Source organism: Carlito syrichta, unplaced genomic scaffold, assembly GCF_000164805.1.
Source record: "Carlito syrichta isolate Samal-C Ts95f unplaced genomic scaffold, Tarsius_syrichta-2.0.1 Scaffold120465, whole genome shotgun sequence".
NCBI lineage: Eukaryota > Metazoa > Chordata > Mammalia > Primates > Tarsiidae > Carlito > Carlito syrichta.
In genome coordinates this window covers 7,398-32,990 of record NW_007064561.1, presented here as the reverse complement: position 1 = coordinate 32,990, position 25,593 = coordinate 7,398, and the positions used below count along the sequence as shown (strand labels likewise).

At 56.0% G+C, this 25,593-nt stretch overlaps 1 protein-coding gene across 1 annotated transcript in view; it reads left to right on the top strand.

Annotated features, from left to right (window-relative positions):
- Nucleotides 1–25,593, top strand: part of NFIX (nuclear factor I X) — a gene marked incomplete at its 3' end in the record, with an annotated part of 67,191 nt that overhangs the window by 34,395 nt on the left and 7,203 nt on the right. The window contains exons 3-7 of the mRNA XM_008048039.1: nucleotides 18,506–18,568; nucleotides 18,878–18,952; nucleotides 19,337–19,457; nucleotides 20,961–21,097; nucleotides 23,929–24,051. Of these exons, the coding sequence (XP_008046230.1) occupies nucleotides 18,506–18,568; nucleotides 18,878–18,952; nucleotides 19,337–19,457; nucleotides 20,961–21,097; nucleotides 23,929–24,051 (519 nt within the window). The remainder of the gene's footprint in view (nucleotides 1–18,505; nucleotides 18,569–18,877; nucleotides 18,953–19,336; nucleotides 19,458–20,960; nucleotides 21,098–23,928; nucleotides 24,052–25,593) is intronic.

Sequence of the window (25,593 nt, the reverse complement as noted above, 5' to 3'; positions counted from 1 at the left end):
CCCCCCCCCCCCCCCGCACCATCTCACTTTGTAACAGCAGTGGGGGTTCTCCCAGGGTAAGGTACAGTGGGATGGATGATGACTAGAGCCCTGAAAATAGGGGAAACTGAGAAGGGTGGGGGGCGAGAGACCCAAGGAGGAATGGCCCAGCTTTTGGAGTAGAACACTTTGGAATGTCAGCACATACACACCCCTCAGTCACCAGTCACGGTCACACACAGTCACAGACACACACGGTCCTAATGAATCCTAGATCACTGCTCTGGGATTTTTTTCCCTGTCTCTCGTTAAAAAATGTTCATAATTTGGAAAAAAAAAAAAAGGAGCTTTTTACAAGCTGGCGGCTCTAGAGAACTTTCCGTCGGTTCTTTCTGGCCTCGTGATGGGTGGGGCCCACTTTTCCAAACTTCACTCTCTCTCCTGCTCTCCTAAGAATCTTTCCTTCCCACCCTCACCAAATACACATCCTTTAGGAGACCTCCAGCCCTCTGTCACCCCAAGAAGGCTGGAAGGAAGCCGAGGTCCTGTCTGTGCCCTCCTGGGCCCCATCCAAGTCTTGGGCACAACCCTCCCCACCCCCCTCTTTCCAGGGTTTGGCTCCATCATAGGCCTAGGGTCTTTAGATTGTTGTGCTTCACAGGATCTGTGCTCAGACCCAGGCCCGAAGCCTGCCTGCCCTCTCTCCTGCTGGGTGAGGGTCCCCTGGGTCCTCCTAGTATCTGGGGCCCTGCTGGGGAGGGAGCAGGAGGTGCTGAGCTCACTGCCTCGGCATCTGCCCCCCCCCCCCTGAGGGCCGGCTGCACTCCTTCCAGTGCCTCGCTCCCTAATAGCTTTTTAAGTCCAACCACATGTGCCTGCAGAGCGAGGAGCCGCCCCTCACAGGGCCTCGACTCTCCTCCTCCCTTGGCCAAGACCACCCTCCACTTGGAGCAGCCTTGGGGTTGGGGGAGGGGGCTCTGCCTCCTGAGAGCCCATCTGCTGGCCCCGGGCTCAGCTGAGCAAGAAGGGGACAGGGGACGGGCTGAGCACTGGGGGTCTCTCTAGGGAGTGTTGCATGAGGCCAGCTCTCAGGCTCGACTGACTGTAGGTACCCCAGCCACTCCCCTAGGTCCTGGGATCTGGGATCCTCTCTCTCTGTGGCAGGCCAGGAAGGACTGGCCTCTGCAAGAGCCTGGGTGAGGAATCCTTATCTCACCTGAGCCCCCCTGGCCAGGGCTTTGTGCTAGCACCTCTCTCCTCTCATCCAGCCCTACTGGGGTGACCCCATAGTCGCCCCTTTGGCTCAATACACGTGTGGTTCCCTGTGCGTGTGAGTGGTCTGTGGGCAGGCCTGCGGGGTGCGGTTTCGCAGGAGGGGAGTGAGGGCTGAGAACCAACGAGCAAGCAGGCCCGGGGTCCTAATGAGAAAATTGCTTCCAGCCAGGGAGCCCTGCTCTGCGGCTGAAATTGCATCCAGCCCCAGCCAACTTCACTGCCACAGTACCCGCCCTTAGGAAGGAGGTGGGGAAGCAGCCAGGCAGGGGGAGGAGCGGGACTTGCACATGACTCAGCTCCCCCCCCCCACCCACACACACACCTTGGAGAATCACTTCTTCCTCGCAGGGAGGAGGGGATTTGAGGGAGCTGGAGGGCCAGGCTTGGTTCAAGACCCTACTGTTTGATCTGTGGGAGGTGTGAAGGGAGGGGGCAGGAAGGATTCCCCTCCTCTCCCTTCCACTTGGTTCTGCCAAATTTATGGCGTGCCCACTGTGTGCAGAGGGCTTACCCGAGGTGGGCTTGTGTAGGGTGGGTCCACACACTCAGTGGCATTTACTGTTACTTACAAAGGTTGTTAGGAGCACTTTGTTTCCACAAAGATCCTGTGTGTGAGTCTGTCTGTCCCCGTGAAGTCCCACCTTCTGAGATGCTTCATTTGAAATCCAGCCTTCTCCAGGGACTCAAAGTTCCATGCAGCCACTCTTGCCTTCTCCTCTACTCCCGGAGCTCAGTGCCACATCTCAGACCAAGGGGCCAGGAGGTAAAAGGTTGGCGTAAGCTTACTTTTTTGTTTCTTACTCACCTGGGCCTCTGAACGGAACCAGCTGCAGAATTTGTGGGGCCCCATGCAGGATGTAAACACAGAGGCTCTCTTTCAAAAATTAAGAATTTTAAGAAAGTAGCTGGGCACGATGGCTCACGCCTGTAATCCCAGCACTTTGAGAGGCTGAGGTGAGAGGATTGCCTGAGCCCAGGGGTTTGAGACCAGCCTGGGCAACTTGGTGAGACTTCGTCTCTGCCATAAATCAAAAAATTAAGCCAGGCTCAGTGGCTCAGCCTGTAATCCCGTGCCTTTGGGAGGCTGAGGTGTGTAGATTGCCTGAGCCTGCGGGTTCAAGACCCGCCTGGGCAACTTGGTGCGGCCTACAGTAAATCAAAATGAGCCAGGCTTGGTGGCACATGCCTGTAGTTCCAGCTACTCGGAAGGCTGAGGCAGAAGGATGGGCTGAGGCAGAAGGATTGCCTGGCCCCGCAGGTCGAGGCTACAGTAGCTGTGTGCATGCCACTGCGCTCCAGCTTGGGTGACAGTGAGACTCCAACTAAAAAGAAAAAAAAACCAAAACAGAATTTCAAGAAAGCAACAGTGAAAACTAAGGCTGTGAAGCCAGCCCTGATTCCCAGGAAAGCTGGTACCACCCAGCTCCAGCCTGACCCTGCCCTGCCAGGAGGGTCCACCTACTGATTACCTGACTCCTTGGAAAGTCTCTTCCTAACCTGGGATTCTTGATGATCCGTTTTTCTGGATTTTAGAGATGTTGGTTGGGAAGGAGGGCTGTGGGGGAAGGGAACGGAGAAGAGGCCAGAACTGAAGTGCTTAGAGTCTCACTGCCCTTGTCAACCACCCCCCCTTCTTCCCCTCCCCTGCAAGGTGGATCCTGCAGCCTGCTGGGCCCAGCAAGTAGTGAATCAGCCAAGACCTCCCTGTCCCCTGGGATGGAGCCTCTCCCAATAGTGGCAAGTTCCAATGACTGTGCGGAGCAGGGAGTGAGCAAGAGTGCTTGGAGGGAGGAAAGAAGGCAGGAGGAAGGAAACAACCCCATTGTCATTTCCCAAATTACTGGCTGGGATGGCAGGGGAGGAGGCAGAAAGCCGACATTGTTTACTTAATTAAAAGTAAACAACAATTTGCCACTGCCAGCCTCCCATTAACTGAGTGCAAAGCCCTAAGAGCCAGAGATTCTCGACTTTCGCTCTTTTACTTCCACACAGAGAGCAAACTCCTGATGCCACAGCCCAGACTTAGCTCCCTGGATCCTGCACCCTTCCCTGGTCCTGTCCTCCTTATGCTGAGGAGCGGGAACAAGCTAAAAAAAAAAGTAGTGTCTCAGAGTCCTGTGGGCCAGGATGAGTTTTTTTTTTTTTTTTTTTTTTTTGAGTTGGAGTCTCACTCCGTTGCCCAAACTGGAGTACAGTGGCACGCTCCTGGCCACCGCAGCCTCGACCCGCTGGGCTCTGGCGATCCTTCCACCTCAGCCCTCCAAGTAGCTGGAACTACAGGCGTGTGCTACCACACCCGGCTAATTTTTTTTTTTTTTAATTTATTGTAAAGATGAAGTCTCGCCAAGTTGCTCAGGCAGGTCTCGAACCCGTGGGCTCAGGCAATCCACTCACCTCGGCCTCCCAAAGCGCAGGATTACAGGCTGAGCCACCGAGCCCGGCTTGGGATAAGTTTTAAGGAACTGTCATTTGGCAGGCCACTATGGGCCCAGAGACTCCTGCTGGGGGTGAGGTGGGAATACCTCAGCTCCTTCCCTGGGGCCTCCAAGTAAGAAGGATGGTTGGATGGCGAGAGGGTTGTGCAGGGGCTTCCAATGGCCTTCAGGGGCTGAGCAGGACACCTTTCTAGGGAGTTGTCCCCAGGCAAGTCCTCACCTCTCCTGTGGGCCCCGCCCTCAATGGTAGACTCTCTGGACTGGGTGTGCATAACATGAAGCTCATGACTTTAAAACCTCAGGGCCTAGATGCTTGCCAGTTGTCAGAAGAAAAGTGCAGAAGCACATGAAATATACCCAGTTTATAAAACCATTGCTGAGCCTTCTGGGACCAGGCAAGGTGGGAAGGGGCAGCTCAGAGTAAAAGCAGACCTGAGAACATTTTGGAAGCTAAGTATGCTAGGATTTAAGCCCAGAGGAAGAGAGGAGAGGGGAGGAGAGGTAGGGCGCCTGTCATACGTTCATCTGGTGCTCTTGAGCACAGGTCTCACTGGCGCTGGTTTTGCCTGAGGAGATGTTTGGTAATGGTGGAGACATTTTTGGTCGTCGTGATGGAGGGAGGTATAAGATGCTACTGACATCCAATGAGTGGAGGCCAGGGATGCTGCTCAGCGTCTTACAGGACAGCCCCCAGGCCCTCACCGCAGATAATGATCCAGCTCCAAAGTCCAGAATGTAGGTGTTGAGAATCCTTGTCTGGAGTTTGTCCCTCCAGGAAGATTTAGGTACCTACTCTCCCATATCACCTTTCTCCTCCACCTACCCCCATTTTCCTCATCTTCTTCCACTACCATAAGCATTCACATATCCACATGCACACACTCACACTGACACACACACACACACAGATCCCAGGATTCACGTACATTATGATTTTCTCATGCACTCACACAGACAAATCTGGGAAGTGTGTCCTGTGCTTAATTGAATTAAACGACTGGGGTTTGGCAGGACATTGTGTATCTGAGCTGCAGCCTCTCGCAGTGGTGTCAGGGGCAGACGGTTCAGGCTCCCTGCGATTCCAGCTGCTGCTGCTGCTGCTTCCTGCAGGGAGGTGGCTAGGTCTGCTCCTCTCCCCTTACCTTCCGCCTGCTTCTCCCATTTCCCAGGCTTGGGAGGTGGAGGACACCCCACTCCACTCCTCCTCCCTTCCCTCATCCCCTTACATTCAGCTACTGCTAGTGCGAAACTGGGGCCTCCTAAGGAGAAGGCACCTCCCAGCATGAGGCCAGGGGACTGTGAGAACAGAACAGTCCAGGCCAGTCCCTCCTTCCAGGAGCTGGAGGGTACTGCTGGTTGGAAAGGGGACATACTTCTTGACCAAGTGTAAGCCACCAAGCTCTGACCACAAGATGGAAAAAGGTGGTCTTAGGGCCTTGGTGACCCCTACAGAAGAGGCCAGGAGCCCTAACGGATAGGGGAGTGGTGCCAGTGAAGGGCACAGAGTGCCTGGACAACTACCATCTCCTCCCCAACCTGAGTTGCAAGTGGGGGGTGGGGTAGGAGTAGGGATGGGTTGTGCTGCAGAATGAGAGGTTCCTTTTAAAGATCTCTTTCTCAGTTGCTTATGCCTGTAATCCCGGCACTTTGGGAAGCCCAGGTGAGAGGACTGCCTGAACCCAGGGGTTCAAGACCAGCCTGGGCAACTTGGCGAGACCTCATCTCTACAATAAATCAAGAAAAATTAGCTGGGCGTGATGGCGCATGCCTGTAGTTCCAGCTACTTGGAAGGCTGAGGCGGAAGGATCACCAGAGCCCAGCAGGTCGAGGCTGCGGTGGCCGTGAGCGTGCCACTGCACTCCAGCCTGGGTGATGGAATGAGACTCCAACTCAAAACAATAAAAATAAAATTAAGATCTCTTCCTCCACCGCCTACCGCCCCCTACTTTAGCCTCTGCTTTAGCAGGCTCTGGGGTTGAGGGTGGACCTGTTCTCAGTCCCTGCTTTGCGGGAAACAGATGACCCCACTCTGGCCACTCCTTGTAGAACAGAGGGGGTGAGTTCAAGCTTCACCTTTCATCTGAGGATAACCCTCGTACAGGGCCCAGCCCCTACTCTAAGGAAGCCCTGCACAGAACACTGTAACCCAGAGGCTGAGGCCATTGAAAAGGGCCTTCCCTATCTGAAATGGGCCTGGAGAGAGCCTCAAGCCTCACTGTGGGTGGGAGGGGCATGACCAGCCAGCCATGCCTCCTGGGGCACCAGCTCCAGCATGTGCTGCACTCTCTGACCATGCCTTTGTGGAGTGCCTGCTGTGTGGAGAATCTGTCCCCCAAGTGCATAGGTTAGGAGAAGTCTGGGCAAGCTGCTAATGGCTAACAGTGCAGGTGTCCAGGGACCTGCTGAAGGCATCCCGCCCAGCCCCATGCATATGACCCCTGGAGCTGGACAAGGCAGGGAGGTAGGGAGCAACCCTCCCATGGCCAACTAGACTGTTTTGCTCTGGGACTTGAGGATTGGGGGGCCAGGGAAGCAGCCAGGCCCAGCCTGGGGCCTGTGAAGTGATCTGCACTGCCCAGGGTCAGGGGGGCTGGGGGGGCGGGCCTCACCTCGGCTAACCTCTCAGCGGAACAAAGGGGCCTTTCTCCACACCCGCCAGCCCGGGAGGGTGTGCCTGCCCGACTGCTGCCGCCACTGCAGAGAGCGCTGGTTTTTTTGGGTTTTTTTTTTTTTGGTTTTTTTTTTCTTCCTGACTTTTCTCCATTTCTCTCCCTGTCCCTGGTTCCTGCTTTCTGACTTTTAGTCTCCATTTTTTCACTTTTGTGTGGGAGCAGGGCGGAGGAAATCTTCCTTCTCTAGTGTTCTTGTCAAGTGCAGAGACAAGTCAGCACTGCCAAAACGTGAGGACATCTTGGAGGTGTTAGGAATACTCCTCCTAGGGTCATACGGCAACAGACTTCCCCAAAGCAAGGGCAGTCCCACTCTGGAACAGGCAGGACTCAGAGCCGCAGCTCCACAGCGTGGGACTGGGCCCACTGGATTACACACCCCCAAGCTATGCACCTGGCAGGCCCCTACCTCCCGCTCGCCTGCCCATTCCGCGGCCCACTTCCCTCCGGCCCCCGCACTGCAAGCTGTTCCTAATCAATGCGAACGGGAAACTCGGCCCTCACATCACATCACGGGATGTGCTTGGCAGCAGCAGCAACAGGAGCCGCTGCCTCGGGCAGCTCCCTCCCTGGTGCACAACCCGGGGTCCGAGTGGCCCCGGCCTGGGCGGTTCCTTCTGCTTCCCGTTAGGGCCTCGTGGGTGTGCGGAGGAAACCCTGGAGCTCCGGGCCGGCCGCAGGCTGCGCCCCCGTAGCGGCCCTCGGAGGGCAGCTAGTGTTAACTCGCTGCGCCACCTAGCCGCGGCTTCCGGGAGTGCAGCGCGCCGCTCACGGAGCCCGCGGCCCTGCCTCCTGGGGAAAGCCCCTCTTGGTCTTTAAGGGTGTTGTGAATGGGAATTTGGCAGCTGCTAGCCTGAGGATCGAAGTAATTTTGTCCCTTCAGCAGCCTGGACTGTCCTTATGTAAGATTGGTACTTAACCTTGTAGAAAACCGTCCCAACCTATTCTATGTAAAAATCCCCACCCACACCTCATGGTGCTATCTAAACAGGTCTTGGTTGTGTTGCACCAGGAGGAGGGAGAGATGCCCTGGGGGTTTAATAGCAGCAAGTCTAGAATTTGGACCCCAGGGTTCTGATTACAGCCAGGCCTCTATCCAGCACCCAGTGCCATCTCAGCCTCTCAAGAGGCTGTATGTTTGGCCCAGCCCTGCCCAGACTTTCAGGACTCTCAGTTGGAAATTTGGAGTGAAGGCCCAGATTCCTCATGCTTCCTCTAGACAGTTCTGGACAGTGACCACTTTAGGGCTTCTGGAGATAGGAGAGAAGCAGGCCTGCAAGAAAGTGCTCCCTTGTCATGTCCTGCTATACTGCTCTCAGTGAAGCTCTGGTTCCCTCCTCTGGTCAGTCTAGCCTTTGGGTATGAGGCCAGTGTGTCCAGTCATGTGCCTGAGCCCACCTGGGCATTGCAGGAGGATTGGCAGTACCAGGGTTTCCACATTAATTCACTGGACATGAGAGTTGACAGTTGAGTCCACAAGAAAGGTGTTCTCTCTTCAGGAGGGGCAGGTGCCATCTAGCTGGTACTTATGTCCCCTGGGTGGTCAGTGTAGTCATGGTTGGAAGAAGGACCCAGAAGGGTCTCTTCACAGTGTTATCATCCACTGTAGCTGTGCTTTGAGGTGTGGGGAATATAGCAGTGAACAAAACCAACAGAGGGACCTTGTCCTCGAGGGACTGATGATTTAGCAGGGTGCTCCTGGCCAGGAAACCCCCAGCCTGGGTGGCCTGGTGGCCAGACCTCTAGGGTTCTTGTGCTGTCCACAGCCGGAGACTCCCACCCTCCTCGCCCGGCCTAGCCACAGGCTCTCCACATGGGTGGGATTTAGAGAAAGGGCTGCTCAGCTTCCAGCCTCCAGGCAGGAGAAGGGCCCCACTTAAACATCTGATTAGGATGGGCATTTGTGTTTGTTGCTCGTCTGTGAATCAAAGTTAGTCTCCCCCTCACCAAGGCAAGTCCCCAAGTTGAGGAGGCTCCTCTGGGGCCTCCAGCCTGGTGTCCAGAAGTTGTGGAAGTGGTACCTAAGGATGGGAGGCAGGTGGCTTTTGCCTGATTCCCACCTCCCTGAGGGGTGAATTGAGGTAGGTGAGTTCTACTGGGTTCTTCTTCCTTGGGCCCTTTGGGTTTCTTGAATAGATTCTCCCAAGGAAAGGGAGCAGTGGGAGGCAAGTGGAAGCAAGACTGCTCAAAGCCAGAAGGAGAGCGGCCGGTTGTGGGCCTGAGACTTCTGCTCTCTCATCCCTGCTGGTCCTCTGTGCCTGGAGGCTCAATTTCTGTAGCCGAATAGGCAAGAAGCTTAGGGACCTACACCTGCCTGGGGATAAGAGTGAATTTCCTGCTTTGTGAGGATTCACTGTTCCTTTTCTTGCTCAGTTGCTCCTTCTCTGACCCTCCTTCTCTTCCTCTTCCTCTCATCCCTTCCCCAGAAGCATTCGGGAGTGGGTGGGTAGGGGCTCCTTGTCCTGGGGTCTCCCCAGCTCCTCACTCTGCTGAGCACCGCCAGACAGATGCCAGCCGCTGTATGCAGCGCTGCAGTTGTGCACACAGAGCCACTCCTGAGTATTTTTAGGAAAGTTTTCCCCTTCTCTTTTTCCCCTAAAGGAATCATTCCCTTCTCTACTTTCTCTTTCTTCTTTGCCTTCTCCCCCCTTTCCCTGCCTCTCCCAGAACTTTGTATTGTACTTCTCTTTTTGTCACAGTCTTCTTTCTTTGAATGACTTTGCTTTGACCCTGATTCTTTACCTTGGCATGTCTCTACATCTCTTTCTCTTTTAGTTTTGTCTTTTTGTCACTCTCTGGTTTTGGAATTCACTGCCTCCTCTTCTTCTTCCCCCAAACTCTTGCTTGTCCCAGGCATGTGCCATGAGTGGCCTCCAGAGCTTCTGCCTCCCCCTTCTTATACTGGGTTAGCATTAGGGCCTGGAGGACTCTGTTCCTTTACGAATAATTAGACCAAGGGCAAGTGTATTTGAAGGTGGGGGAAGGGTGATGCCCAGCCCTTGGAGGTGGGGATACTATTAATAGTCCCAAGAGCAGCTGGAGGTGGGGGTGGGGTGTCTGGCCAGGCTGGCCTGGCCTGGGCAGCTCAAAGGGCCAGAAAGGGCAGTGCTGGAAATAGAGCCAGTGGGGGTGGGGGAGCAGCTGCAGGCCCCTTGCTGGGATGGAGCACCTCCTCCCCAGGACCCCCATATTTTCCTGGTTTGTGGGGTGTAGAGGGCATTCTCCACTGTCAGTTTGTGTTCATCAGGTTGGGGAGGGGACAGAAGCTTCAGGGTCTGGGGGCCACTTGCCTGGACCCCACCATCACATAACTTCTGGCCCCAGGCCCTCTCAGAAATGCTGGCTCCAGCTGCCGGCTGAGTCGTGGCACCAGCCATTGCTGCCAGGAGAGGCGCCTGGCGGCCCATGGGCCAGCGCCTGTGCTCTTAGTTTCCTTAGATCTCTGTATTTCCAAGACTGGACAGGTCTTGGGTCCAGCATTCTCAGAATCTGGGGGACAAGCTCTATCTCATTCCTTCCCTGTTGGCCTTACCTTTTCCCCATCTCTCTCCCACCTGTTTCCACTGTGGTGACTGTCATGAGGCCATTTACTGATGGCTACTACACACTGACATGGGGAGACATGTCTGTACAGGTGTCCATCCTCCTCTATATTTTCAGAGAAGCCTCTCTGCTGCTCTTTGCAGTGGGCAAGGCCCTGAGGGAGACCCTCTGCTCATTGGCCACAGGCTTTGGGGCAAGACACCAAAAACTATGGTCTGGGACATACTCAATGTGTCATAAAGAGCATGAGCCCCTGGGAGGGGAGCTGAGGGTCAGCTATGGCTTCTCTCCCGAGACGGCAGTTGATTAGAGCCTGGTAGGAGGAATAGGGTTTCAGCAATGGAGATGGAGGGAAACTGTAATCCTGGCAAAAGGGCAGGTGCTGTTTACAGAGCCCTAACTATGAGCCAGACCCTGAGCTAAGTATTTTATTATACAAGTTTTTAAAATTTATTTGTTGCCCAGGACCTTAATGGGTGGATGTTATCTCCATTTTACAGATGAGGAAACAGTTTATAACTTGGCAAAGTCACTGGGCCAATAGGTTTTACTGGACATGAATTCAAGGGGACCCCTGGTACACCATTGCTGGCCACCCATATCTTCCCTCTGCCTCCCCTCCTTCTTGGATGTCCTCTTTGCCCCCTCTGTGCTGGGGTAAGGCCAGCCTACCCAGGGTGGCATCTCTGCAGTGGTAGAGCAATGCATTGTGCCCCTTCAGTGGACACAGGATCCAGACTGGGGCACTCACTGGGTAGACCAAGGACAGGCTCAGGGGACAGGTGGAGGCAGATCCAGGGCTAGCAGATCCTGCTTTGCTCCATCTCCTCAGGGTTTTGTTCTTTGCCTTCTTCAGTAGTGGCTGTGTCATTTTCATTGTCTTTCTGATGGGAATTTTGCTCTGCTGGGAACTCCTACCCCTAGGCACCTCTGAAACTTCACCAGCAGTATTGCCAGCAGGCCATAGGTCTGCTCATTTACTCCACAGACAGTCATGGAGCCCTGGTGTCTGCAGCACTAGATTTGGTGCTGGGTCACCTGCTAAGGGCACACACAGGAGGAGCCTGCAGGCCCAACACATCATCTAGGGTTGCTTGTGGGGGGGGGCGTTGAGTTGGAGTCTCACTCTGTCACCCAGGCTGGAGTACAGGAGCATGCTCACGGCTACTGCAGTGTTGACCTGCTGGGTTCCAGTGATCCTTCTGCCTCACCTTCCAAGTAGCTAGAACTACGGGCATGAGCTACCACGTCCAGCTAATTTTTTGATTTAGTGTAGAGACAAGGTCTCACCATTTTGTCCAGGCTGGTATCGAACCTGTGGGCTCAGACATTCCTCTTGCCTTTGCTTCTCAGTACTGGGATTACAGGCTTGAGCCACTGTGCCCGGCGGAGGTCTCATTTATTAACTGCTAGGCTGGGCTTACAGGAGCCACTGACAGGTGGGCCTGGGCTTTCCCTCCGTCCACCTGCTGGGTGCTCTGCACTAGGAGCGTGTCCCTTCTCTCTCCTTTGCTGGCCACTGCCTGTCATCCCTTGGGGAAGAGCGATGGAGCACCTAGTTCCCCACCGTCTCCTGGCTTCTCCTGCTGCTCCGTGTCCAAGCCCTTCTCCAGGAACTCTTCTTGGGCCAGGGACAGCTGCTGACTGAGAGGTGCCGGCCAGCTCACACCAGGAAAGTTCCCTGGAGGCTCCAGGGCTGCTTGTTGGGGATGGAGGGGAGGTGGGAGTACTGACTCTTATTTTCTTCATGATTTAGAAACATCTTTCTCATCACATGAGGGAGGCAGAGACAGGCTGAGTGTGGCTGGAGGCCTTCTGGCTAGGGGTCTGTCTCTATACCAGGAGTGGAGATGGGGATGCGTGCCTAAGTACTGTAGAAGACAGGCCTTTTTCGCCTTGAGGTTGTCTGGGGCCCAAGGCTTTCAGATGAAGCCCGAGCTCGCTCTGCTTGTCTCTTGGGTACCAGATGAGCTGACTTGCCTCTTCCCCGTTTCCTGCAGCCTCTCGGCCGAGCTGTGAACCCTGCAGTAGTCAGACCTGGCCCTTGCTCTAGAGGCACCCACAGAGGTATGGGTGGTTGGGGTGGAGATGGTAGTTTTCCTGAAGTCAGGGACAGAGATTGGAATGTCCCCTCCAAATGCTTTGCCAGGTTCCTGTGGACTAATCTGTTACCTTCCTGCTCCATGGCTTTCCTGTCTGGGCCCCAGGTAGAACCAAAATAGGCCCAGACCACATGTGTGCCCTTGAGTGTGACTTGGTTTCTTCCTCTTCCTTGTCACTCATTCCCTCTGCTGCATCCTTTCTTGCCTCCACAAGCAGGTTACTAGGCAAGGCTCAAGCCCCTTTGGATCTGTGAGCAGGAAGGGAATGAAGAAAGGAGAGAGGATGGCAATTGGTGGGGGCGACACATGCTCCCTTTTTCCCACCCATGGCTTTGTGGTCAGGCTCCTGCTTCCAGACCATGTGATGGTGCCTGAGTGTGTGTGTGTGTGTGTGTGTGTGTGCTTGTGGGGCAGGGTGGGGACAGGAGGAAAGGGGAGGAAGATCCTAGAAGCCCCCTGGGCCAAGCCCCGCCCTCCTGGGCCCACTAACTGCCCCATGTTCTCAGGACTTCCTCCATCCCTCCTATTTGCTGAGCCTCCTATTTGCTGAGATGGGGAGAACCCCTCTGTGACCCGTCCCCCTAGCCCCCCATCCATCCGCGGGTCTCCTCCTCAGGGTGTCTCAGATTATTGGACTTGAGTTTCAGGAGGCACAATGGTTACATTCTCCAGCTCTGATTGCTACAGGCCAGGCCTCTGGCTCCCCTTGAGATTGGGTTTCCCGGGCCCTGAACACTCCGGAATCTGGAGACAGGGAGGGGGAGGTGGTGCGGTGCTGGGAAGGGCCAGGGATTGACTTCTGAATCGGATCTGCCCTTCTGAGAACTGGATGTTGCAGCTACAGGAGGAATCTCTGGAACAGAGTGCACCCCCACCTGCTCCTGGAGCCGCAGGCCTGGGGAGGACCAGGGAAGGGAAGGCACACCTCAAGGGCTGCACTCACCAGCTCCCAAAGGCCATGGGTCCCCCAGAGCTGATGGGGTTCCTCTTTGGTGGCTTCACACTTTCCTGATGGCAAGAAATGGCTGGTAGCACCTCCGAGTATGTGTGTGCGCGCGTATGATGAGTATGCTCACTCAAGTATGTAGGTACACAGATGTGGGTCCATTGAGGATGGCTCTGTGCATCCCTCTTGGCCCTCAAAGAATTTGTTGGGCATAGTATGTGGGGGGGCATTTGACCAACAGGTTACATGTGGCCCCTTTTACAGAGTGATTTGTTTTAAGTGGGAGCCGAGGCAGTGTTGGCTGCAGTAAGCAGGAATTCCTCCCTCACCTAGCGGGAGCCATAAATATCTCCCCATCTGTGGCTGGAAAAATATGTATATTAAAAACACGCTATCACTCGGGGTTTATGTGCAACACCAGACTCTTCCTGGATGCTGGAGCTTCCCCTCCAGAGCTCCGCAGAAGAGGCAGAGTCCTCTTGGAACCACACCCATGCACATGTGTGTGCACACAGGCAGATGTGAGAGAGGACAGGTCTGGAGCAAGGTGAAGGGAAGGCGAAGGACAGAGGGAGGGGAGCCAAGACAGCAAAATGAGACCCAATACGGGGGCGGGGAGGCAAAGAACTGAATAAAAAGAGTAAGAGTGGGAGAGTGCCTCAGGGGTTGAGAGGTGGAGCCGGTGAAGGGCAAGAAGGACAGTGTTGAGGTGGGGAGTTTTGTGGGAAATGGAGGGGCCCACACTGGCTTCCCTCAGCTGAGCCTGGTGCTAGTCTGGGTGCTGCCCAAGGTCTCCAGGCCACAAGCCATTGCTGTGGGGGAATTTCCCATGGTGTGCAGATGACTAGAAAGCAGTCTCAGTTTCAGAGGCTTGCTCTGTAGAGCTCATTTGGATGCATGCGGAGGCAGAATCTAGATTCATCACTTGTTCCTCATAGCGCTCCCTTCTGGAAGCCTGTGAGATGGACAGAAGCATGGCAGGGGAGGCCTCTGCCTCGGAGACGTGAATTTCGTGAGTAGCCCAGGTCCCCAGAGAAGGACGGGGAGCAGAGTTTTGTGTTTGTGCGACATGAGCCTGCCTGCCACCCCTAACAGCATCGAGAATGGGCTGTGGGCTCCAAGGTTCCCTCCCTCCCCAATCCTGGCCCAGGGAGCAGGGACCTGGATGCTGGCCTGGCCAGGGCACCCAGCAGACACAGATTTTAGGCAGCTGCATTTGATGGGTTGAGTGGGAGGCAACTGAGAGCACAGAAGCAACTCCTTAGCCCTTGGCACCAGCATGGAGGAAACATTGGGGTGGTATGGGACCAAGGGGAAGCAGCAGTGCCCCCCATCCCTTCTCCATATCTCTAGGAAGAGGCAGGGTACAAAGTCTCTTGAGAGAGGGAGAGAGGGGGAGGGATGAAGATGGGCGTGTGCAGTCAAGGTCCCCACTGCTCTGGCAACCAGGCTAGAGAGAAGGCCAAGGCTGGAAAGGCTGTCGGGACGTGGCCCCAGAAGACTGGGACATCAGAGACAGCCTTGGGGCAGTGGGCTGAGCAGGAGAGGATAAAAGATAAAAAGATGGAGCCCAGCACCTGCCCGCGTTGTGCCAGCCAACACTGTCCCTGTCTCTCCACTAGCCCACAGGCCACCAGCTGGCCCATTGTCCCCAGTGAGAGAGCAGACACTGGAGGGGGGCCCCGTGTGGGCAGGGGCTCACTGATGCATGCCCGCCGGGCAGAGACTGCCAGGGGAGAGCCACCCTGGACCCAGGGGCAAGGAGAGAAGGGGGGGTGGCTGAGAGACAGGGTGTAGAGACCAAGTGGGAGGCACGGCCTGAGGCCGCCCTCCACCTTGGGAGTGGAGAATGGAGCCCACTGTGCTGCAGTCAGGTCCCCTCCTGTGCTGTTGGCAGTGGGCAGTGTGCGGGGCCTGTGAACAGGAGATAAAGAGTTCAGGCAGAGTGTTTTTTCTCACTAACCGTGGATTTGTGTGTTTGTTCAGCTGGTGGCTCTGATAAGCCCCATTCTGCCAGATAAAAGCTGAGCAGCCACGAGGCGGGGTCTGGGGAGGGGTGTCATAAAGGGGCCTTCCTCCTCTGTGTCCTGAATCCCGGGGTTATCCCCTCCCCCAGGGAGCCCAGACAGGGAAGAGATGCTCCACAGTGTGCCAGCCTGGGGTGCGGCTCCGGATGCCCGGGGGCTGTCCAGAGCCCACCCAGACCTTGGTGCAGGGCTCCCCCAGAAGCCCACTCGGTAGGAAAGCTGCACCAGCTGCCTCATGCCTGTGGTGGGCAGGCTGTCTCCTCACCCCCGGGAGCCTGTCCACCAGGGACTCAGCGGCCTGCCTGGGCCCAGCAGCCCTGCCTGCGTGCCTGCCCGCCCCCTTCTCCCTCTGTCCACAGCGGCCTGGAGCTGACAGGGCGTTGGAGAACCGTCCCTGTCACGTCCTTTAGTGTCCCGAGGCGCCCGCCGCCCTGTCTGGGTGGAGGTCTCCTCTTGCTGAGCTGAGGCCTTGGGCTGGAGATGGCCTGTCGGGGCTTCAGCTAACCTTTGCGCGGAGCCGTGGCTCCCAGCCCCTGGTCACGGCCTTTCACCAAGCTGTCCAGGAACAAGAAGGGGGATGCCGCTTGAACAGATCAGTGGAGCCCTGGCTCCTCTGCCTCCGAGCCTGAGTCCAGATTTCCCGTGTCCCTGCCTTTTGTCCTGGGGCTGAGCTGAGCTTGTCCGGGGCGGCGGTGGCGGCATTGCGGGCCGCCGGCTGGGGCCGCCAGCCGTAAGATGGCTGCCAAGGTCTAAAATGGCTGCCAGCAGCGCCCAGAGCAGCGCCCGGAGGCGCGTGGCAGGGGCCTCGCCCGCGCCGGGTCCTTCCTCCCGCTTGCTCCTTTACACAGAGCTAATAGTAATAACAGCAGTAACGTTTTGGGGCCGCATCCTGGTTTAGAAGGATTTCCTGTCTGTCGCGCTCTCCTGGAGCCCCATTTGTCTCTGCCTCAGTCGCTGGCCCACCTCCATCTCTTTGTCGGGCTCCCTCGTGTCTTTTCTGTCCCTGGGCTGGGTGTGCGCATGCGCACCTACAGGCGTGCGCCCACGGCTCGCCCACTCCGCTTGGCCTTTCGCGGTGGGCTGGGACCACTCCCGTGGGATGGACTCTGAGGCCTCCTCCTCCTCCCCCCCACTGCACTGACCCAGACACAGAGGGTCTGGTGGAGACTGAGTTGGCCCTAGGATGGGTAGGATCCATAGCAGAGACCCCTGGGTAGCAGAGCCTGGGCAGCGCCCCCCTCGCTGGGTTCAGCACACCAATCCTGAGGCTGTTCTTACTGAGCTGTAGATCAGAGCAGCCTCAGGACTAGGGTCCTGGAAGGCCCTAGGGCGGGCAGCTTGCCCCTGGGACTGTTGGCCACGCCCCCTTGGACCAGCTGGGGCTCAAATCAGTCCCAGAGAGCCAGATGGACAGAGAGTGACAAGAAAGTCCACACTCACACCATGCCAGGGCACAGGGGGACAACCCTCTCAGAGAGGTCGCCCTTCCAGGTACAGGAGGAAGTCCTGTGGCCTCCCTCCAAAGCAGTGCTAGCTAGCTCTTTTGCTAAAAACACACCACCAGGAAAACGGAGGTATGGAAGGACACGCCCCAAACCAGAGGGGGTGAGGGACCTTGTTAGCACTTTCCTTCTTAAAAAAACAAAAAAAACTCTTTAAAAAAAAAAAAAAATAGCCAGACTGGTGGCTCATGCGTGTAATCCTAGCACTTTGGCGGGGGGCGGGAGCGGAGGCGAGAGGATTGCCTGAGCTCAGGGGTTTGAGACCAGCCTGGGCAACTTGGTGAGACCTCCTCTTCTCCTAAAAAAAAAAAAGAAAGAAAGAAAGAAAGACTGGGTGACAGACAGAGAGAGAGAGAGAGAGGGAGGGAGGGAGGGAGGGAGAGAGAGAGAGAAAGAAACTAAAAAACGCCACTTTCTTCACTCTCTACAAGAAGTTTTGTTTTTTTTTAATTTAAAAAGATTGAGGCTGGGTTTAGTGGCTCAAGCCTTTAATCCCAGCACTTTCGGAAGCTGAGGCAGGAGGATTTCCTGAGCTCATGGGTTCAAAACCAACCTGGGCAACTTGGTGAGACCTCATCTCTACAATTAAAAAAAAAAAAGCTAGGCATGGTAATGTGTGCCTGCAGTTCCAGCTACTTGGAAGGCTGCAGTGGAAGGATCGCCTGAGCCTAGCAGGTTGAGGTTGCAGTGACCATGAGCGTGCCACTGCACTCTAGCCTGGGTGACAGAGTGAGACTCCAACTCAAAAAAAAAAAATTGAACAAGGGAAAAGGGTGAGGGGAGTGGGGCCTGAGAAACCGTTGCCCTTTTCTACCCATCACACTTAGGTAAGTGACCAGGACCATGGTCAGTGCCTTTAGCCCCAGATGTGGCAGGGCCTTTGCTTTGAGAGGAGAGGTGCTACTTGGGTGGGCTGTGTCCTATCTGCCAGCCCCGAACCCTGCTGACTTCCTTCCCTCCTGAGTAATCGATGGGTCCCTTACCCCAACTCGCAGGCTGATGTTGCCTTTTGGGAACCTCCTTAAGATAGGGGCCAGCAGGTTGAACACAGGGTGGTGGGCAAGACCCAGGAGGCAGGAACACTCTGAAGAGTCAGGCAAGGTCCTGGCCAGTACCAAGGCACAGTTTTCAGATGCCACTCCCATGTGGTCCCCCTGTGAGCAACCGATTCTTCACCAAATGCCTGCCTTCCTCCTGCCCCACAACCTGCCTGGTTTCCTCTGCCATCCTCTCGCCAGCTGTCGTGCCCAGGCAGGCATTCTGGAGGTCCCCGTTGTGCCCCTGGCACACAAAGCTTTGAGGAGCTGAGGGGGCTTTCCCAAGCTCAGCAAAATATTCACACACACACTCCACCCTGCCCCCAGCCCTCTGTGAGCTCCCACTGCACAATGGGCCCTTGTCTTGGGGCTCCCTCTGAGCAGCTGTGGCACTGGGGCATGAGACAGACCAGACAGGCTGGCACAGAGCGGGCGACGGCGTCAGGGCAAACCTCCCCCCTCTGGGTTGCCAGGCACTGCCTGTGAGCATAAAGGTGAGGTGGGGGAGGTGCAGGCAGACAGGAATGACTGTAATTAACGGAGTAAGGGAAGGGGATGCTCCTCTGGGAGCTGGAGCCAGGTGGGGGATGGGGGACCCTTGGGTCTGTCCCAGCTGTGGAGAGAGATGGTCTCTGCCTTCTCTCCTTAGCCCCTCCTTGTTCCTGACTCTTGGCCAGTGCTGCTCTCCCAAGGATGACTTTGTCCCTCAGAGCACAGTGGGCTGTGTCTGGAGACAGTTTAGGTTGCCATAGCTGGGGTGCTACTGTCATCTAGTGGGTGGAGGCCAGGGATGCTGGCCTATATTACACAGGACAGCCCCCACCACAGAGAATGATCTGGCCCAAATGTCAATAGTTGCCAAGGGTGAGAAACCCCCACTAGGCATGAGACTGTTTGGGGAGGGTGGGATGGACTTGAGGGACAGCTGCTTGGCTGGTGCTTGTGGGGAACTTTGCTCCTGACCCCTCCTTCCCTTTGTGTCTCCTGCAGAATCCGGACAATCAGATAGTTCAAACCAGCAAGGAGATGCGGACATCAAACCACTGCCCAACGGTCAGTGCCTCCCATCTACCCACCCACCCTTTCCTATTTTGCCCCTCCTCTTCCCACCCCTAGCTGACCAGACCACCCTCAGTTCTTCCCCCTCACCCAGCTGCCCCTTGACTGAACTTGGGCTGCCATCCCAAGGGGATGGGCACTCCTGGAGTATGACTCCTCTTCATTGTAGACCAGAGGACAGTACTGGAGCCGGAATCAGGGCTTGGGAGGGAGAGAGTCAAAAGTGGGGATGAGCTTTGGAGAAACAGGCAGGCAGTTCCCTTCTGACCCTGCCTCTGCTCACTCCTCCTTTTCCCTCTTCAGGGCACTTAAGTTTCCAGGACTGTTTTGTGACTTCTGGGGTCTGGAATGTGACAGAGCTGGTGAGAGTATCACAGAGTAAGTGAGTCCCTTTCAGGCCAGGGATGGGGATTGGAGGTGGGACCTCATGGGCCTCCTGCTAATAGGGTCTGGGCAGGCAGATGGGGGCTGATAGGGTTTCCTGGGACACTCATTGGCCCTGGGCTGGGTGGAGCGGAGTTGTTCAGAGAGCCCTGTCTCTAAACTCCACTGCTCTGGAGGACTAAAAGCCTCAACCAAAGACTCTTCCCTAATGACCCCCCGCCAGGAGGTTTCCTTAGCAGTCCAAGCGGCCCACTTTACCATCTCGTGGTCCCATGGTGAACTCACACAAGGCTTCTGGGAAGCTGCTCATGGCAACAAAATAGATCCTACCAGGCCTCCTCAGCCTTCCAAACCTCATCACTTTCTCATTCCTCCCAGCTCCTGTTGCAACAGCATCAGGGCCCAACTTCTCACTGGCGGACCTGGAGAGTCCCAGTTACTACAACATAAACCAGGTGACCCTGGGGCGTCGGTCTATCACCTCCCCTCCTTCCACCAGGTGAGCCAAGCACCCAGTCTTCCTACCTCCTTTGCCCTTCCAGGCTATCCCAAGTGGCCGCAGGCAGCTGTACCACCAAGGCCTGGTTGCTTCAAAATGTCACCTCTGCTTGAGGGCACTGGCTCTCAAGCAGTCAGGGCCCTCCGTGTTCAGTCACCTGCTGAGCTTCCTGCTTTGTGCTGTCAAACCCACACATGGCATGGCTCTGCCTGGAAGTGGGGACTTGAGAATGCCCCTTTTTTGAGGAGGAGACATGTGAACCCAGACACCTAGGGCTCTGGCTGATATGGGCACGGGTGGGAGGATGCACCAGGGTAAGAGGGCAGTTTCCATGCCATTGGGGGCTGCGCAGGCTGGCAGACCCACCCCACCAAGGACTTTGGAGACCAGAAAAAGGCATTTAGACTTCATCCTTGGGCAGTGGGGGCTCCTGAGAGGTTTTAAGCAGGAGATGCTGGGGATGCGTGTTCCAGAAAGCTCCTTCTAGCAGTGGCATGTGTGAGTGGGACTGACAGCCAGTTCGGAGGCCATTCCGACCGGCTGGAGTGCAGGAGGGCCGGATGGGGGATGCGTGGAAAGGGAGGGATGGAATTGAGAGCTACTTGGAAGGTGGAGATGGTCAGTCAGCTCTAGCCAGGGTCAGTCGTGCCGGGCAAGTTTGGTCCTGTCCTTTTTAAAAATGTGGACGTCTGTGTTCATTGTGAAGTTTTTGGCATTCATTTTGGTTCTTTTAAAATATTGCACTAAAACATTGCTTACTTTATAAAAATTTTATTGAGGCCGGGCACAGTGGCTCAAGCCTGTAACCCCTGCACTTTGGGAGGCCGAGATGAGAGGACTGCCTGAGCCCATGGATTCGAGACCAGCCTGGGCAACTTCATGAGACCTCATCTCTACAATAAAAATTTAAAAATTAGCCGGGCGTGGTAGCACGTGCCTGTAGTTCTGGCTACTTGGAAGGCTGAGGTGGAAGGATCATCTGAGCCAAGCAAGTTGACGCTGGGGTGGCCATGAGTGTGCCACTGTACTCCAGCCTGGGCAATGGAGTGAGACTCCAGCTCAAAAAAAATTTTTTTTAATTAAAATTGTATTTTATTAAAAATTTATAAAATGTTATTTATATTGATGACTGAGTCTTGTACTCCTTGACGTTTTTGTCTTTGTGAGTACCTCATTCACCTCACCCTGGCCCTGGGTACTGATGAAAATAGTGTGTGGGACAAAGGAGGCGACTGAGGGTTTTGCCCACTTCTCTGACATGGACAGCTCAGTGGACCGTAGCCTCACAGATCAGGAAGGGGCTCAAGGAGGAGCTGGTATTTGAGGGGCCCTAGGGCTGGCCTTGGATTAGGCATGCAGCAAGTGCCTGGAAGTGCTGCTGTCCACTGGTGTCACTCCCTACGTGGAAGGCTATCAGCACACAGTTCGTTGGCCTGAGCATCTGGTGACTCCCTGGAAACTTGGCCCACTCTTGGCCCCTCTGACCCTTTCCTCCTTCCCCAGCACCACCAAGCGCCCCAAGTCCATCGATGACAGCGAGATGGAGAGCCCTGTCGACGACGTATTCTACCCTGGGACAGGCCGTTCCCCAGCAGCTGGCAGCAGCCAGTCCAGTGGGTGGCCCAACGATGTGGATGCAGGTATGGGTGCAGCGAGTCCCGACCCAGAGAAAGGGCAACCTGGAGCCTCTTTTTTCCCCACTCAATTTACCTGGTGAGACTCCCACCCTTTCCCCCACTACCCATCTGTCTTCTTGCCTCCTGATCTTCCAGAGGAGGGCAGAGAAAGCTGAAGGAGGGAAGTGGAGGCGAGGAGATGGGCCATCCCTGTGTCTGCAGCAGAGCCCATGGGCGTGGCAGTGGGAAGCAAAGGGGTCACAAGCCTCTGGCGCCCTGCAGGGCGGGGCCTATGGCCTCCTCCTCTTGGCATTTTTCTAGAGAGGTTGCTCTATACTATGGCCTCATGGTTTAAAGCAGTTCCTCAAGCTGAGCACTGATGGCATTTGGAGCCTCATCTTTCTTTGTGGTGGGCTGTCCTGTGCATCGTAGGATATTTGGCAGTATCCCTGGCCTCCACCCACTAAATGCCAGTAACAAAACCCGCACCCCAGTTTTGATGATCAGAAATATCCCTGGACATTGCCAAACATCCTCTAGTGGGACAGAATCTTCCTGGACTGAGAACTAATGGTCTCAGAGCTCAGTTTCACAGAGAGGCTTGGAGTCTAGTGAAAAGCAAGCAGAGCCCTTTCCGATCAGGCAGGAAAGCTAGCAGAGGAGGGCTGAGGGTCCACAGGAAGCTAGCTCCATCCTTCCGGGTCCCCTCTAATCACCCACTGCCTGTCGAGCCCACATACCTTCACCTCCAGTCTTGACTGAGGGTACAGATAGGAGACCAGAAGAGCCTAGGTGGAAGAGAGTGTATGCATGTGTGTGTGTGTGCACATGCATGTGTGTGAGGAGGCTGGCTGCAGGAGACCCCTGCCTGATGCGCCAGTGGTGCAGCTTGTGTGTGTCCTCCCTGTACGGGTGTCTTGGGCTGGGAAGTGTGGAGTGTGCAGATGGAGTGCCTGGGCCCGGGACTTTCCTCTCCAACTCAGGAAGACGAGGATCTGAACTGATAGCACTTTGTCTTGTGTTTTCCAGATATATTCCTACTGGGAAGGGCCAAGTGGGTGGGCAGAGGCCAGGGTGGGAGCTGGAATACACTCCTGCTTTTCTGCTGTCCTGCAAATGCAGGCTCTGGTTTCTGCTCTCGACTTCTGGAAGGAGGCAAGGAGGCTTGCTTCTAGGCCCCGAGCTGAGGGAATAGTCTCGAGACTCTCTGGACTTCCAGTAGAGGCTGGTCTCTATAGGACAGTGCCCTGGCATGACTGGCGGCCCTCCCAGAGTCTCCTCATGGCAGGCAGGGACCTGGGCCAGCATGACCCACATGCCTCCCTGGGGGGAGCCTCAGGAAATGGAGAGAGTTGAGAAGGTCCAGGAGACTCCCAGGCTGCATCCCAGGTCCCTGACCAGCACCTCGTCAGGTGGCCCTTTCTGCCAGGGCTGCCACTGGTGTGCTTCAGGGTCTATGTCCACGGCTGGCTCCTGGGCCCCATTGCCCAGACCTAGTCCCTGAGGAGCCCTCCTCTTCCTAGCTTCCACCCTCTCCTTTCTTGGCTGTCTGCTTTTGTGCCTGCCATTTCCGCTCCTTCCGGCAGTCCTGCCACGCACGGCCCCCCCAACATCCTCCTGCAACACCCCCTGCCCCCCCTCCCCCATGTGTCGTTTCCCTGGGCTGCGACAAATCGCCAATTAAGCAGCCCAGCTGCAGGACAGGGAACAGCTGGGGAGGTGCTTTGTGGCCACAGGGACAGCTGTGCACAGCTGGTGGGCTGCTCCCCCCTCCTCACCGTGCCAGCTATCAGGTGGCACACAGCTGCTGCCAGATAACACCTCTGCTGGCGACTGGGAATTCACCCTTCCCTGCCTCTTTCCTTCTTGGTTAAGAAGCTCTTATTTCTCTGTTCTGCAGCCTCTCTACCTCCCACCCAACTGACTCAATTTGTCCCTCAAAGATGGCAGCTCTAGAGGTCTGTTCTGACTCGACCTTATCCCTCCCAGCCTGAGCATAGCCTCAAAGCCCAGGCCAGGACAGGAGATGAGCTCCCCAAGAGAACCTGGCTCACCAGAGGGCCTGCTTTGTCTTGTCATTTGGATGGCGTGCCTACTGGGCAGAGGTGGCCTCGGTTGGCAACATCAGGCTCCTAAAGGCAGAGCTCAAACATGGTGTTCTCTGTGCCCATCTCCTGCTCAATGCTACCCACACATCTAGCACCAGAAGCAGGGCAGAGACCCCCAAATGACTCATCCTCTGGCAGCCCAGCCTCTCAGTCCCCTGGCTGGGGAGTTCTCTCCCCTCTGGCTCTGCCCTCAGGGCCCACCTAGGCCTGAGCAGCCTGAGAACTCTCTAGGTCCTCCAGCCCAGTCCCTGCTCTCTTGTTGGGCACTGTGGCCCTGCTGAGGGCCTGTGGCTATTTCCTTCCCAAAAGGGAGCCCTGGCTTTTTCCCACCAAAGCTTCCCATGGCACAGACCCCAGCCTGTCCCTCTCAGGCCCACCCCTCCCCAATCTCAGGCTGGTACCCAGGGCACCTTCTGTACCCCTTCCCCAATGTTGGCCCTCCATCCCATCCTTTATTCCATTATCTGGGCCCCCTTGCTTACCCACTGCCCTGCACAGACCACCCCATGTTACCCAGGGGCCTCATTTTTCCTCTCTTATCAGAAGCACCCACTGGCCGGCCTATACACAAGGCCTAAAAGGGGACCCAGGTTTGGGCAAAGGAGGCAGGAGGGAGCATGGTGGAGGAAGGGGCAGCTAGGAGGGCTGAGGAGAGAAGGAGCAAGCTGCTGGCTTCCCGCCTTCCCTGCTCCCACCCCCACCCCGGCCCAGCTAAACCTGCCCTGTGTTGCTGCTTCCTCCCCCCAGGCCCGGCTTCTCTAAAGAAGTCAGGAAAGCTGGACTTCTGCAGTGCCCTCTCCTCTCAGGGCAGCTCCCCGCGCATGGCTTTCACCCACCACCCGCTGCCTGTGCTTGCTGGAGTCAGACCAGGTGAGAAATGGGGGGCCTGGAGGGGGGCATTAAGGGAGGCCGCTGAGTGCCTAGGGGCAGTTGGCCAGGAGAAGGGGCCAGAGCTAACTCGAGTGACAGCCCCAAGCTCTCCAAGTGACTCTCTGAGTGGGCCGTGGTACAGCAGTGGGTGGGCATGGGAGTGGGCCCCCCTTCATAGCAGCACCTCCTCAAGGACCAGGCCTGGCCCCTGGCCTGCTCACCTGGTTCCCAAGCACCCTCCCACTTGCTTCTCACTCCCCCCATGCGTGGGTGCTTGGGTGCTGTGTGCAACACAGGCCTGTCCCAAGGCCTCCGCAGCTCTGTCCCAGTTCTCCTTTTGTCCTGCCAGCTGTGCGTGGGAAGGCACAGCCCTCTGCTCTCTGCCCTCCTCTTAGCTCTTTTCTCCCAACTCTTGGCTGAGTCCAAGCGCTGTTTCCCAGCCTGAGCCCAGGTTGGTGTGGGGCCCAGGTGCCTGCTGTGCATCTTGGGGAAAGTGGCTCCCTTCTGTGGGACTCCCTCCCCTTTTCTGGAAGGGAAGGGCTGGGTCTAGATGCCAGGTGGTGCTTGGGCTGCTCTCTAGGGTAAAGAGTCACTCTGCAGCCAGGCAAACCACTCTGTGGCTTCAGGGTCTCCAGTTACCGAAGCTGCTCCGAATGAGAACACCTAGATCTTCCTGACATGGAATTGGGAGGAGGCTGAGGGAGCTGAGTTCTCAGCCCTGTCACTCACTCACTTTCTTCTTCCCTCCCTGGGCACCCATCTGGCAGCAAGAGGCCTGGAGTTTTTTTGGACACAGGCTTGTGCCCGCTCGCTGTCTCCTGAGCTTTTCCGTAGGACACAGAGAATGGGGAGGTTTACCTCCCAGCTTCCTCCTTGGGGCCTCCTGGCCGGGAGCCCAGAGGCAGCCAGTGCTGGGGCAGGGTGTGGTGGCCGCAAGGTGGGGGCGGGGAGCCCAGGCCCTCAGCACAGGCTCCTCCAGCTCCAGTTCAGCTTTTATGAACTCCAGAGGGAAGCCAAGTTTCCTCAGCCTCCTAATGAAACCGAGAGCAAGAGCAAGCTGATTGGAAACAGACGGGAAGAAGAGCTGGGGCCTGTGCCGGGGTGGGATTTGCATGCGATGGGGCTTAACACGTGAGGACGCGGCCTGGGTGGTGGCACTCAGGAGATGTGTGTGCGCACGTGTCAGGTGCCCGTCCGACACAGGCACTGACTGTGTCTTCATCCAGAGCCCTGTGCAGCCATTTGCTTCTTGTTGTCCCTCACCCAGGCTCCCACCAAGGCTAGAGCAAGGGCAGGGCGTTTGAGGTGCTCACCTCAGGCACAAAATGGCAGCAGGTGCCAAAAACTCAGTCATCAAGATAAATGATATTTTAAGGCAATATTTTTTAAAAATCCAAACTATTACAAAAAAGGGTAGGATGAGCAAATGTCAACATTTTAAATAATTTTAAACAAATGTAGGGTCTGACTCTGCCTTACCTACCTTGCCCTAATCCCAGCCCTGGTTCTGATCAAAACTTTTTTTTTTTTTTTTTTTTTTTG